We start from the raw sequence: 15,378 nt of genomic DNA, 5'->3' as shown, positions 1-15,378 counted from the left end.
GTAGTCATCAGCCTGGGAATGGGAGTTTTAAGGAGCTCTGCACTGCGGACTTGGTACCACTCATGGACTTATGCAATAAGTCCAATAGAAGAGGTGCTGTTTCATGTTTTGTTCCAATAATTTCTTATTCCATCTCCTCTCTCATTCCTAATCCTCCACCTTTAGAAAACCACCAGCAATGTGCCTCCCCCCATATATTTCTACTTGGGTTTTAAGTAACAGTAGTATTGATATCTTGAGCACGTAGCGATTACAAGGTAAAAGATGTAATAATAAGTTTAATAACAGAGAACTGAACTGAGGTTTAATTTTCTCTTTGGGATATAGGCATTCTTTCTGAACATTCTGCTATAGCTATTGAAAGGGAAAATATTCTTTGTTGGTTTTGGAAATTGATGCTCTTTATATAAACTTACCACCAGTTTCCTTCTGTGTGAGTTGGTCTGTTCAAGACAATGAACTCTTGGTTAGAATGGGTGAATGTGCAGAAGAAAGAGTTAATGTTATGCACTATCTGCCTTTGGTGTTACTATGCCATGTGGTGTTCAATGACTGCTAGTGGAGGATATCATGCAGGGAGGATTTGTAATGGTGTTACGGCTCATCCTGCGACAAGGCAGATTGGACACACTGTCTTTTGCTTTCTTGTCTGTCTGTCTGCCTCATCTCTGTCTTTGTCAGTAAATGTCATTATTACTGAATAATCCCCTAATCCATGACTTGGAATTTAGCATTTCCACTTGGGTGGCATTTCTATCACCCTCCCACATTCTGCATGCAGACACACCATTCTCCTAAGTCAGTAAGGAGCAACTGCTCTCCAGTAAGCTCATGGGTGCACTGACCTTTGCTTGGCCTTCTCCACAATACCATCTTTCAAGCTCCATGGTCATGCACAGAAATGTCATACTAAATCTCAAAAATGTGTAAACCAGTTTTTGAATGAAAACAGTTTTCAACAACTCCTGGACTAACTAAAACCCTCTTCCCTTCTCAGGTTACACTGAAGCCTTCTTGCTGCTCCTCTACCCCATTGCATCCTCATGCTTAGCACAGTGTAAACACTTGAGTGTAGTTTTGTTAAGTAATGAATAGAACAATGATTAAACTAGAGGGAAGCTTGCTGGCTTATAACATCTATTTTCATGTTCTAATTCAAGTTTAAGGGTTTTTTTTTTCCTAAAGAAAAGATCAAGATGAAGACTTTAAGGTAATGTGGGGTTAGAACAGGAAATGTACAATGGGTTTTCTGAGCTTCACGAGTTTTAATGTCCAAGTTCAGAGATATATTCCAAGGTATAAGGGTTTCTGAGAGACTGCCCTCCAGGTAGTTGTGGTGACACTGTGCAATATGGTGGTACTCTACACTGCCAGATGTTATTGCTACTCTTTTGTTTCTCATATTAAGGACTTTTTTTCCATCATGGTTGTATTTAAACATACTAGGACTAACTTGTTCCAAGTTCTTGAATGTATAATCCTAACTGAGATTTCAATGACATGTTGACATTCCAAGAGGATTAAGTGGGGTGGGGGGAGCCAGGGTAGGGAAAGGGGCTAAAGGATTAGACAGAGCAGGGCACTCAGACCCTCCTCTGAGAGTCCTGCCAGACTTGGGGGCTTAGGCTATATCTGCTAGGCAAGGGGGATCAAGAAAGGTTCCAGGCATGTGACCATTCTCATGATGTTAGCATGCCAGGTTGCTCATTTGGGCAGGCAGTAAGTCTTCAATTAAGAACAGTGGCAGTAGAACAGCTAGGAAATAGAATTGACAGAGATGTATTTAGAGGAACCAGGAGGTATCTAAGTACATGCACATGTTTTGAAGGGGTTGGATAAAGATGAAAATAACGGTGCTGTACACTTACTATGTGTCTGGAGCAAGACTGAATGATTTACAGGCACTTTTAGTCATCAGGCTCCACAGCAACCCTTGAAATTTGGCACAGATATTGTCTGCAATGTACAGGTGATGAAACTGAGGCCCACACTGCTAGAATGGAACAAAGGTGGGCACTACAGGATTGATAAGACACATGAAAGATAATTGCTGTCTTCAGTGTGATACTTAAGGACTCCCCCTATGGATGGCCAGCACCTAAGAGTACACAAAACACTTTTGAATATGTTATTATGGTTAATCCTCTGATGACACAGTGTGGTAGTCCTTGACTTCAACATCTTCAAATGAAGGGAGGGATTCAGACAGCAGGTAGGTAACATGAATGGGTCAAACAGTAACTCTGAGTACTTTGCAGAACATTGCAACTTCTCTTTACAATTACTGGTGGTGCAATGCCACCACAGTTCACACTGTTGCATGTCCCATGACATTCATGGGGAGAGTGGTGAGGATAAAGTTTAGATTCTGGAACCAGTTTGCTCAGGATGGCATCCCATTTCTGCTGTAAGACCTTGGACAAGTGACTTAATCTCTCTGTGTTTGTTTTTCTTATCCAAGAAATGGGAATAATAATTCTATCTTTTGCTATTTTTATGGGGCTTTAGTCATAATTTTTCAAAGATAATTTATGCAAAGGGCCTGGCACTTAGTAAAATTCTATAAATGTCTGTAGTCATAACAGTAGTTCAAGGAAATTATATGCAATTAGCTGCAGAAGGAAATAGTAAAATATATAAAATCACATTTTGAGATGAATTTGAAAGCATTCTGAAGGAATAAGAGGAGTGTAACTGAGGGTAGCATGTTAGGAGGATTTTTAAGCCTGACTATTATATTCATTTAGACTACTGTAGAGTTTATCTAGGAGAATTAAACTATCGGGAATGTACTTAAAGAAAAGCAATTAGGCACCCCAATGTGATCGTTCTGGTGAGCATTCATAAGGTCCAGAACAAGAGTGGTAATGAAGAAAAAGGGAAGAAGGAGCTAGATAGAGCACATTAGGAGAGCTTTTCCTAGCATGCATTGGATTGCCTCCTCAATATTACTTGGTTGAGTACATCAGAAATGCAAACTCATTTTTCAACTGCACCAAGTGAAAGAAAATCTAATCTGGGTGGTTTGCTACACTACAAAGAAATGCATTCTGGAATCAGGTACAAACAATTTGAGTGTTCATGTTGTTCTGACTGCCTGCACTTTATTGTTTTTTGGCACAAGAAATCTGGAGTTGGTGCATGAATTCACTTATCCACATTTGCTGCTCTGTCTGCAATCTCAGAGTGTTTATTTGCTGGCTCATGTGCTTATTTGTATTTGAGTTCTCAATTTTGAAGTGCGGCCTCTAGGATTTTCTTTCTTGTTTCCCCCCGAAATGCTGAAATATATAAGATGCAAAAATACCTATACTTATAATTTCAATCTCAGTTGATTTTTCATGGTTGTGCCGCTGTTAAGCTGAATTAATTTTGAGTAAAGTGACCTCCTTAAAATTATTGCTAACAATATCTCAATTTCTTGTATCCTAGGTTTATTGTTAGTAGTAAAACTCTTTGTAATGAGCAGAGGCTTCATTCCATGACAATAGCATTGGCATGTCTGTGATCTGAAACTAGCAAGAGTTCTTGAAACCCTTCTCTCTTGGAGAAAGGAGAGGGAGAACATTTAATTGTGAAGGGTATTCTTCTTCTGTCACCTGCCTGGTGATCCTGGATCCTCCGCAGCTGGGTTGTAGCTTGCAGGTTAAGGCAAAGGACTGGCTTGGATGATCTGGTGGTAGGTGTACCTTTCCAGAACGGCAGGAGAAAGCAGACACTGAAATAACCTTAGGTCCAAGGTGACCAAGGACAATGACTGAAACAGTTGTGATAGAGTTTTTACTGCATGTGTTTCCATGTGGCATCTGTTCAGATGAGTTCACGTATTTGGCTGTCATCTCACAATTGACAGTCAAAGGCTTTTATGTCCTCCTGCCTATGAACATGAACAAGAATGAATAACGAGCTATCACAGCAGTTCCCGTCGTTGTGTCTCATGTTTGTAAGTTTCAGGTTTACTGTGTATGAGGCAGTAAATAACAATGTCACTGTGAACAAGCACAGTGGGCCCAGCACTGACGCGGTACCTTGCTCCATGATCAATGCCATAAAACCACCGCTTCCTGCGTCTCCTTGGACACTCAACATATCCTTAACATGCTAGAAACAGGCAAGTCTGTTTTTAAGTCTATTACCTACATGCTTCATCCACCCATAACTTACCTGAATGAATCCTTTAAATGAGCTGTTGATACCCTATTAGCCAGTTTTTAACTCCCAGAGAAATTCATGCTCAGTTGCTGGGTATCTTTCCTGTGTGAGATTTACAGGTTTGCTAGCCATGAAAACCACTAATGCACAATACATAAACAAAATGTAGGCTCTTTTTGCAAAAAATGGCAGAAGGAAAAGAAAGGAATTTAGTCTTTGCTTTCTAAAGGGAGAAAGCCTGAATCTTGCGTTTGTATTTTTGATGGCTTTTTGCCTTTAAATATATGAGGTGACCATTAATGGCCGTATTCACAGCAGGGGGGAGAAGGGAAGTGGCAGTAAATTGTACAGCACATTTACATCACAACAAGGCCCATGGAAGCATTGTAATTCATATGGTTATCTCAACAGAGGTTTGGACTCCCTCCAATTTAATTTTCTGAAGTTGGGCTGTGCAGCTGGGTCATTCCTGGTCTAATCTGGGAAATGTATCTCTTAAGGCTGTGGATCAGAAGGCCAGCCTCCCAGCTGTCACCAAGGAGCATCATTTACAGTCACCAAGGTCTGCGGGCAAAGCATCAGAATCACTTTATGTGGACACAGCAGCCCAGCTAGCTTCATAAATTCTGTTACAAAGAGCAATAATCAATATTTCATGTTTAATGATGCAGAGCTAAAATTAGTATAGATTTTATGTCTTCTACTTTTCCAAATTATGTAAACATTAGTAACCCCTTCTTTGTACCCTTATTACACTTGCATTTAAAAATGGGGGGCAGGGAGACAGTGAGGAAGCCTATTAATATTTAATTGGATGGTTGAATAGTCAAAAGCATCAAAAGCAATTTCAGCTTTTAACTTTTGTTAAACAGTTACCCTTGGATTAATATGAAATTATTCCCAATACACAAAAACTGATTTATGTGAGTGCCACAATTTTGTCACCCAAAGCTACACAATAAGTAAAGTGCAGATTGTGTTCACATCCTAAGGGAACTTAAATGCTGTGGGATGTGCTGAGATAAATGGCCAAGATGCAAGTCAGAAAAGTTAGGAGGCTGCATGTAGACTTAAGTGCAGCTTAGAGGAAAGTCAATTTAGAGAAGATTTCTGATTTTAAACCTGTCCAAAGAACATTCCCTAGTTGTTTAAACAGTCAGAATGGTAGAGACAGGAGGAAAAGAATAGTATTTTATTATTGGGCAGATCAAGGGACTGACTATGTAGCCACAGAGATGAGCTTGTCTAACCTCTTAGCTGTGTTCTACAGGTTCTTACAAGAGAAAAACCTGCAGGATTAGGTGTGAGTGGGGATACATACAAACAAAACCAAAATCCAGTATCCACTATGCAGTCCAACTCACTTCAGACCAACTCTTAGGACAGTGGAAACACAGCAAGGCAAGTAGTCAATCAGTTGTTCATCACGGCGTGGCCTGAACCCCAAACCACCCACAACGCAGGTTTCATTTGGAGGTCATTTGGAAGAATTTAGAATGCTGTGTTGTACTTGACTAATTCCGCTTTTACTTTGCAGAGGGACTTAGCCTAAATATTTAAAAAAACAGAGGCTAAATAGAAGGTAGTAGAAATTGCCCTATTGTTTGGAGAGTGAAACTAAGCCAGAAATTTGGGTGTAGGTCTTTGGGTTGTTGCAACAGCTTCTCCTACAAGGCATCAGTCATCATGCAAACATATGCTTCTGTCAATCAATATGATTGCTAAGAACATTCTTTGAACTTGTTGTGTTAGAGGAAAGGAATTAGAAGGATAGGACAAATAAAGCAATTTAGGATTCTTGGGATTCATCATCCATAGTTTAGGGAGAAGGTAGATAAGTCACTTAGTCATTGAAAAAATTTAATGAAATAACTATTGACAAAGGTAGGACAGGTGCAGGAAAATTACAAGGGGTGAGGAAGCATTGGGCTCTCAATAGTTGACAGAGCAGACAAGGGAAGAGAAAGTGGGAGGAGAAGAGAAAGAAAGCAAAGGAAGCTCCCTTCCTTTGTTGAGTAGTTACCTTAGTTAAAATAGTTACTCTTAGGAAAGAAGGGGAAGGGAAGAAGAGAAGGAAAGGCAGTAGTTTCAGGAATAAGGCAGGAACCAGCACATGGTATGTGGCCTTCAGTTCCCGACAACCTCTGCTCCAGCAAGAGGGGGCAACAAAAGCATCAGTACTCCAGTTGCTCTCTTCTGCCTCCTCTGTCTCATTCAGTGCCTCCTATTGCTGAATCTCCCGCAGGAGCCACAAACGAAGGGGCCTGGTTGAGTAAGTCCCAAAGTAAGAGCTTCCCAGGATGCAGAAGACAGTGGAGAAGAGTAGAAAGAATAGCTGGAAGGGTCGCAAATAATCAGCAGAAAGTGTTTAACTTCTTTTGACTTTTTGGCCATTATCTACTTAAATTTCTTTTCACCTTACCCAGAACAATAGGTTCAATTCATTTATTCAACAGATATTTATTAAGTATGTTTTAAATGCTTCATTTTGGGAACAGACACATCATATTGGCATTGCCAAATGTGAAACCAGAGGTGGATCAATGAGCACCCCTGAACTCCAGGAGCCTAGCGGGAAGCAGGTGAAGAGGAAATAAAAATTGGGGTCACAGGGGTTGCTGAGGAAGCTGGCAGGGTACCAAACCCTCCTGTTGGGTTGGGAAGATATGCATGGAGAAAAGGAGAGTTGGGGTCTTCTTAAAGAATAGAGAGGTCCGATAGAAGAGCTGGGAACACAATGTCATTGAGTAGCCTGTAGGACAGCTTGTGGATTCTGGAATTTTGTGATATTTCATTTGAGCAGACTTAGGGGATGTGTGCCAGGGAACATGAGGTGAAGCTTGGAAAGACATGCAAGCCCTGATGCACAAGACCTTAGTTTAGGAGTATGGAATCCATCCCGATAGCAACAGGGAGCTATTGATGGTTTGTAGTAGGTAAATGGCGTTGCCAAATATGAAACCAGAGACAAATAGGACTAGTGGAAGAAACCATTATGGGAGAGACCAATTTGTATATGATTTTAATGATAAAACAGAACTTTCTCAAAAACAGAACTCCTAATGAGTTGGTTGAATAAGCTGACTTCCTTATCCATCTCTGAGAAAATGAAGACATGGTTTGGAATTTCCACGCCAATTGAATTGAAGTGTTTTGTATAGTTAGCTTAAATAACCAAATGATGAAATCAATCCTCCAAATTGTCAGCAGAGCAGCTGTTCAGAAAGCTCTTGTTAGTCATTGACCTTATGTTTAATATGATTTCCTAGAATGTGGATAGTCAGATTGAATAAAATACTGCATCAAAGCCTTCCCTACCTAGCAAGCTCTCTGAGATGAAAAATCAAGAAGAGTAGCTGGCACAGAGTACAAAAACCCCTTGCTGCCTGCCTCCAGATCCCAAGGAGAAAGAGAAGAGGTACACCACAGGCACATCTTAAGAAAGAAAGTGCTAGGTCTACCAAGAGCTGACCCTCTACTGACCAGAATGCAGAGGGTAAAAAGGAAAAATTTACAACTTAAAAATTCACCTTTGTTTCCTAAGGGTAATTAAGATTCGTCATTCAAATCAGTTCCTTTCTCTATAAAAGTGGCATCAAGCATAATCATGGCTGTAATTTGGATTTATTGATTATGTCATTGGTGGTAGAATGGGATAGGATAAAGGTAAGAAGGATGAAGGACGGGATGAAGACTTATGCTAGAGTAACAAAGAAGGTGTACAGGGCTAAAGAAGTTTTACTCTGTAAGTAAAATTCTGTGTGTACGATTGAAAAGGATTTTTCATCAATCATTTATCTATCTATCATTAGTCTCTCTGTCATCTATCTATCTTCCTACCTCTCTATCCTATACACTTTCCCTATATGTTTGCTTCTACTTATTGTGAAAAGCACACATGTAGTAAGAGAGTTAAAATAAAAACAAAGATACTCACATTTCATGTAGTGAAATAAGGGGGAAGTAATTGCACTAACGGCCTGTAAATAATAGTCATAGCAGCTAAATATTCAATTTAGTCTAAGTTTCTGACAGCCAAGGCAAAATAACAACTTCTGTAAGATTTATAAGTTGTTACTATTGATGCAAAGAAATGCACCATCATATCAAGAGGGACAAATATCCTGATACTGAATTCTAGAATGAATTTCTTTTTCACTCCATTACATGTTAGACATACAGTAGCATAAAGGACAGTGTCTTGTACAGGAATTTTGCAAAAGATACAGAAATGTTCTTCATATGAGATTTGTTGCACCAATGTTTGACACTAAATCAGAGTCCTATAACAAAAAGGCACTGAAGAACATGACCTACTTTATCAATTTCTCTTCCAAACAAGACTTTTTAAGACATTGCTAAAACAAAACAAGCTCATGACTGTCCACTTGTCAACTTGTGGTTTTGTGGTTCATCTTACAATGTTGTATCCAGTAGCTCTAGGTTATGATAGGCTCTCACTCAGCTGAAAGCAAGTGAGGGAATCTTTGACCCACAAAACTGAGAGGTCCATCAATATGCTGGCTTCAGGCTTCTCTTGGTCTGTGGAGGTTTAACCCAAAAGTTCACAGCATCACCAGGGCTCTGCTTCCTTTGCCTCCCTCCTCTTTCCTGGTTTTCTTTTTTCTTCAGTTAGTATTTCTTACTAGCAAATACTTTTATCACAGTTCCAGGGTTCTTCATGCTTCAAAATCCAGAGGAAGAAACTGAAATTCTTCTCCAGATTTAAACTTCAAACAATTTATATTGACTGAACAACTACTGTGTGCTGGGCACTATTTCTAAGTGTTGAGAATACCGTGGTAGCTATCACAAAACTGCACCCAGGGAGCTTTCAGTCTACCAGAGGTAGACAAATAGTAGCGGAACACAAACATATATATTAAGAAGTGATACATATCACAAGGAAAGGAATAAAAACAGAAAGCGTGGTAAATGCATCACAAGCAAGGAGTGACTTTTGCAGAATTTAGTCCAGAAGGCTTTTCTGAGAAGGTTGTGTTTGAGCAGACTCCTGGATGAAGCCGTGGGGGGATATGTGTGGGCAGTTGAGGATGAGTGGCCTGTGCGGAGGAACAGCAGAGATGGGTAATCTGAGGACAAAGCAGCATGGCTGCTTCTGAAATACATAGAGCAACACGGCTAGAGAGGGGTGAGCTGTGTGAATGGGGAGTGGTGTGGAAGGAGAGGAAGTCAGAGAGATAGATGGGGAGATGGAGTTTGTGTTACATAGAACTCTGTAGGCCATAGTGACAAGTTCAGATTTTTTTCCAAAAGTGATGGAAGTCACTAAAATGTTATGAACAGAAAAGTGTGTAGAATTTGTCTATATTTGTCTAACCATAATAGATTAACAAATTAGCAGACTGGTCTTCCTACATGACAAAATATTCAGATGTTAGCAGATTGGAATTGAAGCAGCAGTGCCACGATTTCATCAAGGTCCCAGGTCTGTTTTTATCTTATTTTATTTATGTTTTTTGTAGTACTAGGGATTGAACCCAAGTCCTCACACAGGCTAAACAAGCACTCCATTGCTAAGCTATATCCGCAACCCCTCAGATACTTTTGTCTTTTCATTTGTGATTTTCCTCCTATGAGTACAATGGCTTCTGCACTCTGTATCTCGTTTCTATAATTCAGGAGGAAGAAGACGGAAGAGGAGAAGTCAGAAGCCACATGTTAGCTGACTCTGTTCCTTTGTATCACAAAACAATGGTTCACACAGAAGCCCATTCAGTAGACTTATGCTCATACCCATAGGAAGAAAAAGTGGATTTCAATCCTTACCACACACAGTCCATTCAAAGACTAATGCTAGACCTATAGGTAAATAAGCTATAAAATTTCCAGAAGAAAGTGTAGAAGACTATCTTTGAAACATTAGGATAGGCAAAATTTTCCTTAGGATATGAAAATTTTATATAACAAAAATAAAATAAAACAATAAATTGTATTGCATTCAAATGGAAAACCTGATTATCAAAAGATACAGATATGAGGAAAATATTATCAAATACCTATGTCTAGCAAAGAAGTTGTATCCCAAAATATATAAAGAGATCCTAGAGCTCAATAAATAAAAGATATAACTCAATTAAAAACAAATTAAAAGATATTTAATATAACTATCAGGGAAATGCAAATTAAAATCACTGCAAAATGCCACATATCTGCTAAAATGACTAGTATTAAAAGACTAACGCCATCAAATTTTGATGAGGATGCAAGGCAACTACACCTCTCATGCATTGCTGGTTGTAATATGAAATGGCACAACCATTTTAGAAAAATGAGAGTTTCTGAAAAAGTTAAACTTCTCTGTGTATGTATCTAATGATATTGCAATTGCAATATGTGCACTGAAGAGAAATGAAAGCATATATCCACAAGGAGACTTGCACAAAAATATTCATATAGCTTTATTCATACTCAGTGGTACCTGAAACAATTAGAATGTCCATCACCAGGGGGATGGATACATACATTCCAACGTATTCATGCAATGGAACACTGACTAGCAATGGAAAGAAATGGATTGACCATATATGTAATGGCATGGGTAAATGTCAAAATATAATGTTGCATGAATTAAGCCAGACATAAAAAAATAGAAAATGACTATGAAATGCTAGAGCAGAGTCCGTTAATCTGAAGGGATAGAAATCAGAATAGAGGGAGCTTTGGGAGAGGAGAAACAATTGTATAGGGGCACAAAGGAACTTTCTAGAGCAAGAGATATTTTCTATTGTTTGGGCTGTCAATCTACTGATGAAACTCATTATTTAGTAGACTTATGACACATGTATTTCATGCTTTATAAATTATCCTCCAACTTTAAAAAGGCCAAGTATTAAAAGATCATCCTGGTTGGTTTAAGGCAAAGTACTCATGTGGCCTAACATGGGAGCAGGGAAACAGGAAGGAGGTTAGCTTAGACCAGGTTTTGGTGGGTGGATATGAAAGAGTGTGTTTAGAGGAGAGGTCAGATACAAATGTAAATTTCAAACTATGATGTTGGATGATATCTCCTAAGGAGAATGGATAGAGAAGAATATGGAGGCTCCGGACCAGTAGCTGGGGTGTTTCCACAGGAGCTGAGGTTTGCTTAGGAATGTGCGGGATCTGATTCAGTAGTGAGGAGTGAGGAGGGCCCTACAGACCATAGAGGAGGAAGCACATGAGGAAGAACTGCCCTCTTTTTAAGAGGACTGTAGAGGAGACAGTGTGCTCAGGAACTTGACCAAGTCTGTCACCAGAAAAATCCTCTATATTCTAAATCTGTCTTATAAACAATTCCTTGATCTTTTTGTACTCATAAAAGCTTGTTCCCAGAACGACAAGGCCCAGTTCAGCTAAAATAAGTTAATGAAGAGAGTATTTATAGAAGGTGAAGAGATGGAGGATTCTGCTAATGACAGACTGTAAGTTGCAAGGAGCCCAGTGGAAAGTTTGGAGGGACTGTGGAGAGGTGGAGGGTTGGGTGAAATTCTGGGGTGTATGATGCAGTACAAGGTAAAAGAGGTTGTGTTGTGGAAGATGATGCAGGAGACTTGGATGTCTGGTGGGTTATAAGTTAAGACTCATCACAACAGCCATTGGAAAGCAAATGAGTAATTACAGTCAGTCATCCATATCTGCAGATTCAACCAAATGTATATATATAGAAAATAGTCAGAAAAAAATGGTGTGTGCAGTAAACATATATAGACTTTCTTTTTATCATTCTTCCCTTAAAATGCAGTATAACAACTATTGACATAATAGTTACACTGTCTTAGGTGTTACTAGTCATCTGGAAATTCTTAAAGTGTACTAGAGGAGGTATGTAGGGTATATGCAAATGCTACGCCATTTTTTGTAAAGGACTTGCACATCTGTGAATTCTGATATCCTCAGAGATCCTAGAATCAGTTCCCAGAAGATAGCCAAAGATGGCTGAGTTGCAAATGTGGCTTCCTATTGGGTCTGTTCACTTCAGCAGTTTCTGGTGGTAAGGAGAGTGATAGAGCTTCAGAGAATGGCGATCTTCCTAGGGACAGAGTTCTGTGACCCTTCTCCAAGTCTTCTGTGATTGACATGAATGAGAACAGACAGCTTCACCTGAGCCAACTTCCATCACTTCCCTGTAGTCAGAGAAATGGGATTGTAGAGACGTGTGGGTGCCTGAAATTCAGAGGAGGTGTGTGTGTCTGTGTGTGTGCATGTGTCTGTGTGTCTGTGTGTCTGTGTTATGACCACGTGGGCTACAGGGAAGAGGTCAGGAAGAAATAAGAGAGGAAGCTGATGAATGACCAAACTCAACCCACATTTGTTAGTCTTATCCAGCATCCAGCAAACAATACTGTCGGCAAAGCAAATTTTCAGAGTAGGGGAATTTAATACACATATCCCTATTCTGAAAAAAATAACAGGAAACATTCTCTTTAGTGATGAAAAATTGCCCAGTTTAAATGACAGTACTATATTCAATGAAATCAAGGTTTAAACTCTATTGTGTTTTAAATAAGAACCATTGTAAATTCCAGAACTATTAATGGTGTGTTAATTTTGCTAACAATTGATCTCAAATAGTATTGTCAGAAGTACAGGATATCAGTTTCTAAGATATTTCTTTTCTTTTTTACAGGAAGAACTGAAAAGGTTACAGAATCCTTTAGAACGAGTCAATGATGGAAAATATTTGCTTGAAAAGTAAGTAAAACATATTAAAGGGAGTTAAATTGCTTGGTATGTGAAGAGTTTGCATAAAAGAAAACCTAGCAAGGTTAAAATAATGAAGTAAATTTGATGGCTGCCTGTGATATCTTTGGGGTCAGGGCTGAGAAATGTGGCTCATTGAGATGGAGTTAGATGGGCTTAAGGCTCAGTTAACAACCATACACAAGCTCCACAGACAAACAGGGTGACATGTAGATGGTCTTTGGTGGTGGGTCTGAGAGTTTGAAACTTAACCCTGTCCTGTCTTTGACTTTTAATCAGGTACATATCTAGAAGGCAAGTATAAATTTGCAAAAAAGTGTAAAGATAATCCCAAACTAAGAGAGTGAACATTCAAAATAACACTGCAAAATGAAATAAAATGAGCTTTTAAAGGGCAATAAAGAAATAGATGAAATTGAATAGAGACAAAAGTAGTATCTTCAGCTTCGTTTTTTTTTTTAATTGCACATGTGGGAGATAAATCATGATTTTAACTTGTGGACAATTGCTCCAAGGTTTTATTTAATAGTAACATAGCTTATGGTTTATAGGACTTCTGAAAGTGTTAGCATAATATTAGTCCAATGAATAAGAATGTGTTGTCAAGATGAGGGCATAAAAAATATGTGTACATGTACTGAGGGTTTACGGTATACTCCAGACATCTCATCTGACGCTGGTTGTGATCTTTTGATACAGACTTTATAGTTACCATTTTGTAGATGACAAAAGAGGGTCAGAGAGGCATAAGAAACTTGTTCTCCTCTGTTCAGCTTGGTGAGGGATATGAATCAAACCTGGGTGTGGAGGCCCCCTGAGCCCTTGCTCTCAGCTCTTGGCTAAGTCCTGTGTACTCTGGACCAGTCAACCTACATGGGTGTCATTCAGGCACCACACTTAAGAAACATGTTGACATCCTTAAGAGTGCCAGATGGGAAACTTAAAGCTGAGAGCATTCTGGGATCACGTTCATTACTATGAAGAACTGAGCATGTGCAGCTTAGAAAAAAAGGAAGAATAAAGTGCCTATCATTAAATCCTTGAAGGAATTCCTGTGAAAGAGAAACTAAATTGTTCTTCTTGTTGTAGGAAACAAAAGAAGGTTCATGAATAGGATATATGGAGAAACAGCTCATGACTCAGAAAAATGCTAACTTTTATAAAACTTTAGCCTTTTCTACTACAGAAAAGTGGACTTTATTAAGAAGTGAGCTGAGCATAGTAGTTCAAATCTGTAATCCCAGAATTTGTGAGGCTGAAGTAGTAAGAGTATGTGTTTAAGGCCAGTGTGGGCTACATAGAGCCTGTCTCAAAAAAAAAAAGTGAACTGATAGATAATAGAAATGCCCAAGAAGAATGTAAATGAAAATCTTGATGCTGCTGAAAAATTCCTGAAAATGGAAAATCTTGGATTTGATTTGTCTTTCTGCATTTCCCTAGTTTTGAGATTCTGAACCAATTATTTAACCATTCTGAACTCTAGGCTCCTCATCTTCACAACAGAAGGTAGTAGTACTAACTTGGCCATCTATTTGAGGGCATTAGAAGAGACAACCCAAGACAGCATGGCATCTTCCCTCTAGGTGGGGGTTGGGCTAGACAGTATCTCAGGTTCATTCTGTCTTCATGATTCTACAGATTTGCCACCTGATAGTGAGGGCACCTTCAGTCTTTTGATTAATTTCTGGGTTGGATACAGGTTTAATTTATCCTTCTTATATCAGTTCTAATATGAATAAAAGAATAAAATAGCTCAGCCATTATGGGAAACACCAAGGAGGTTTCTCAAAAAATTAAAAATAAGTCAGGCACCAATGGCTCACAACTGTAATCCCAGCTACTTGGGAGGGTGAGATCTAGGGGATCTCAGTTTGAGGCCAGCCTGGGCAAAAAGTTCAAGAGATCCCCATCTCAACCAATTTCTGGGCACAGTGGTACAAGCCTATCATTCCAAGCACACAGGAGGCTGAGATCAGGATCATGGTTTCAGACCAGCCTGGGCAAAAAAATTTCATGAGACCCCATCTCAATGGAAAAAAGCTGGGTGTGGTAGTACATGCCTGTCATCTCAGCCACAGTGGGAAACATAAAATAGGAGGATAGTGGTTCAGGCTGGGCTGGGCAAAAAGAGAAGTTACCTCCAAATAACCAGAGCAAAAGTGGCTGGAGGCATGGCTAAGGTTGTAGAGCGCCTATCTAGCAAGTATGAGGCCTTGAATTCAATCCTCAGTACCACCAAAAATAAATAAATATGTAAAAAATACATAAAAAATAGATCTACCATATGATCCAGCAATCCCACTCCAGGGTGTAGCCAAAGGAAATGAAATCAGTCTGTCAAAGAGACATCTACCTGTTCATCGCAGCCTTATTCACAATAACCAAGACATGGTAACACCCAAGAATTGAGGGCTGGATAGACACAGTAATGATACATGGACACAGAATATTATTTATCCATAAAGAGAATGAAATCCTGTCAGTTATGACAACATGGATGAAACGGGAGGACATTACATTAAG

General features: G+C 39.2%; 1 protein-coding gene across 1 annotated transcript in view; it reads left to right on the top strand.

The window, feature by feature from the left end:
* Schip1 (schwannomin interacting protein 1) overlaps nucleotides 1-15,378 on the top strand; it is a 708,363-nt gene that overhangs the window by 152,989 nt on the left and 539,996 nt on the right. Inside the window, exon 2 of the mRNA XM_074073892.1 lies at nucleotides 12,782-12,846. Within this exon, the coding sequence (XP_073929993.1) occupies nucleotides 12,782-12,846 (65 nt within the window). The remainder of the gene's footprint in view (nucleotides 1-12,781; nucleotides 12,847-15,378) is intronic.

The sequence above is a fragment of the Castor canadensis genome, chromosome 5 (genome assembly GCF_047511655.1).
Source record: "Castor canadensis chromosome 5, mCasCan1.hap1v2, whole genome shotgun sequence".
NCBI lineage: Eukaryota > Metazoa > Chordata > Mammalia > Rodentia > Castoridae > Castor > Castor canadensis.
The sequence above is the reverse complement of the archived record's forward strand: the minus strand, read 5'-3'. Positions and strand labels throughout refer to the sequence as shown.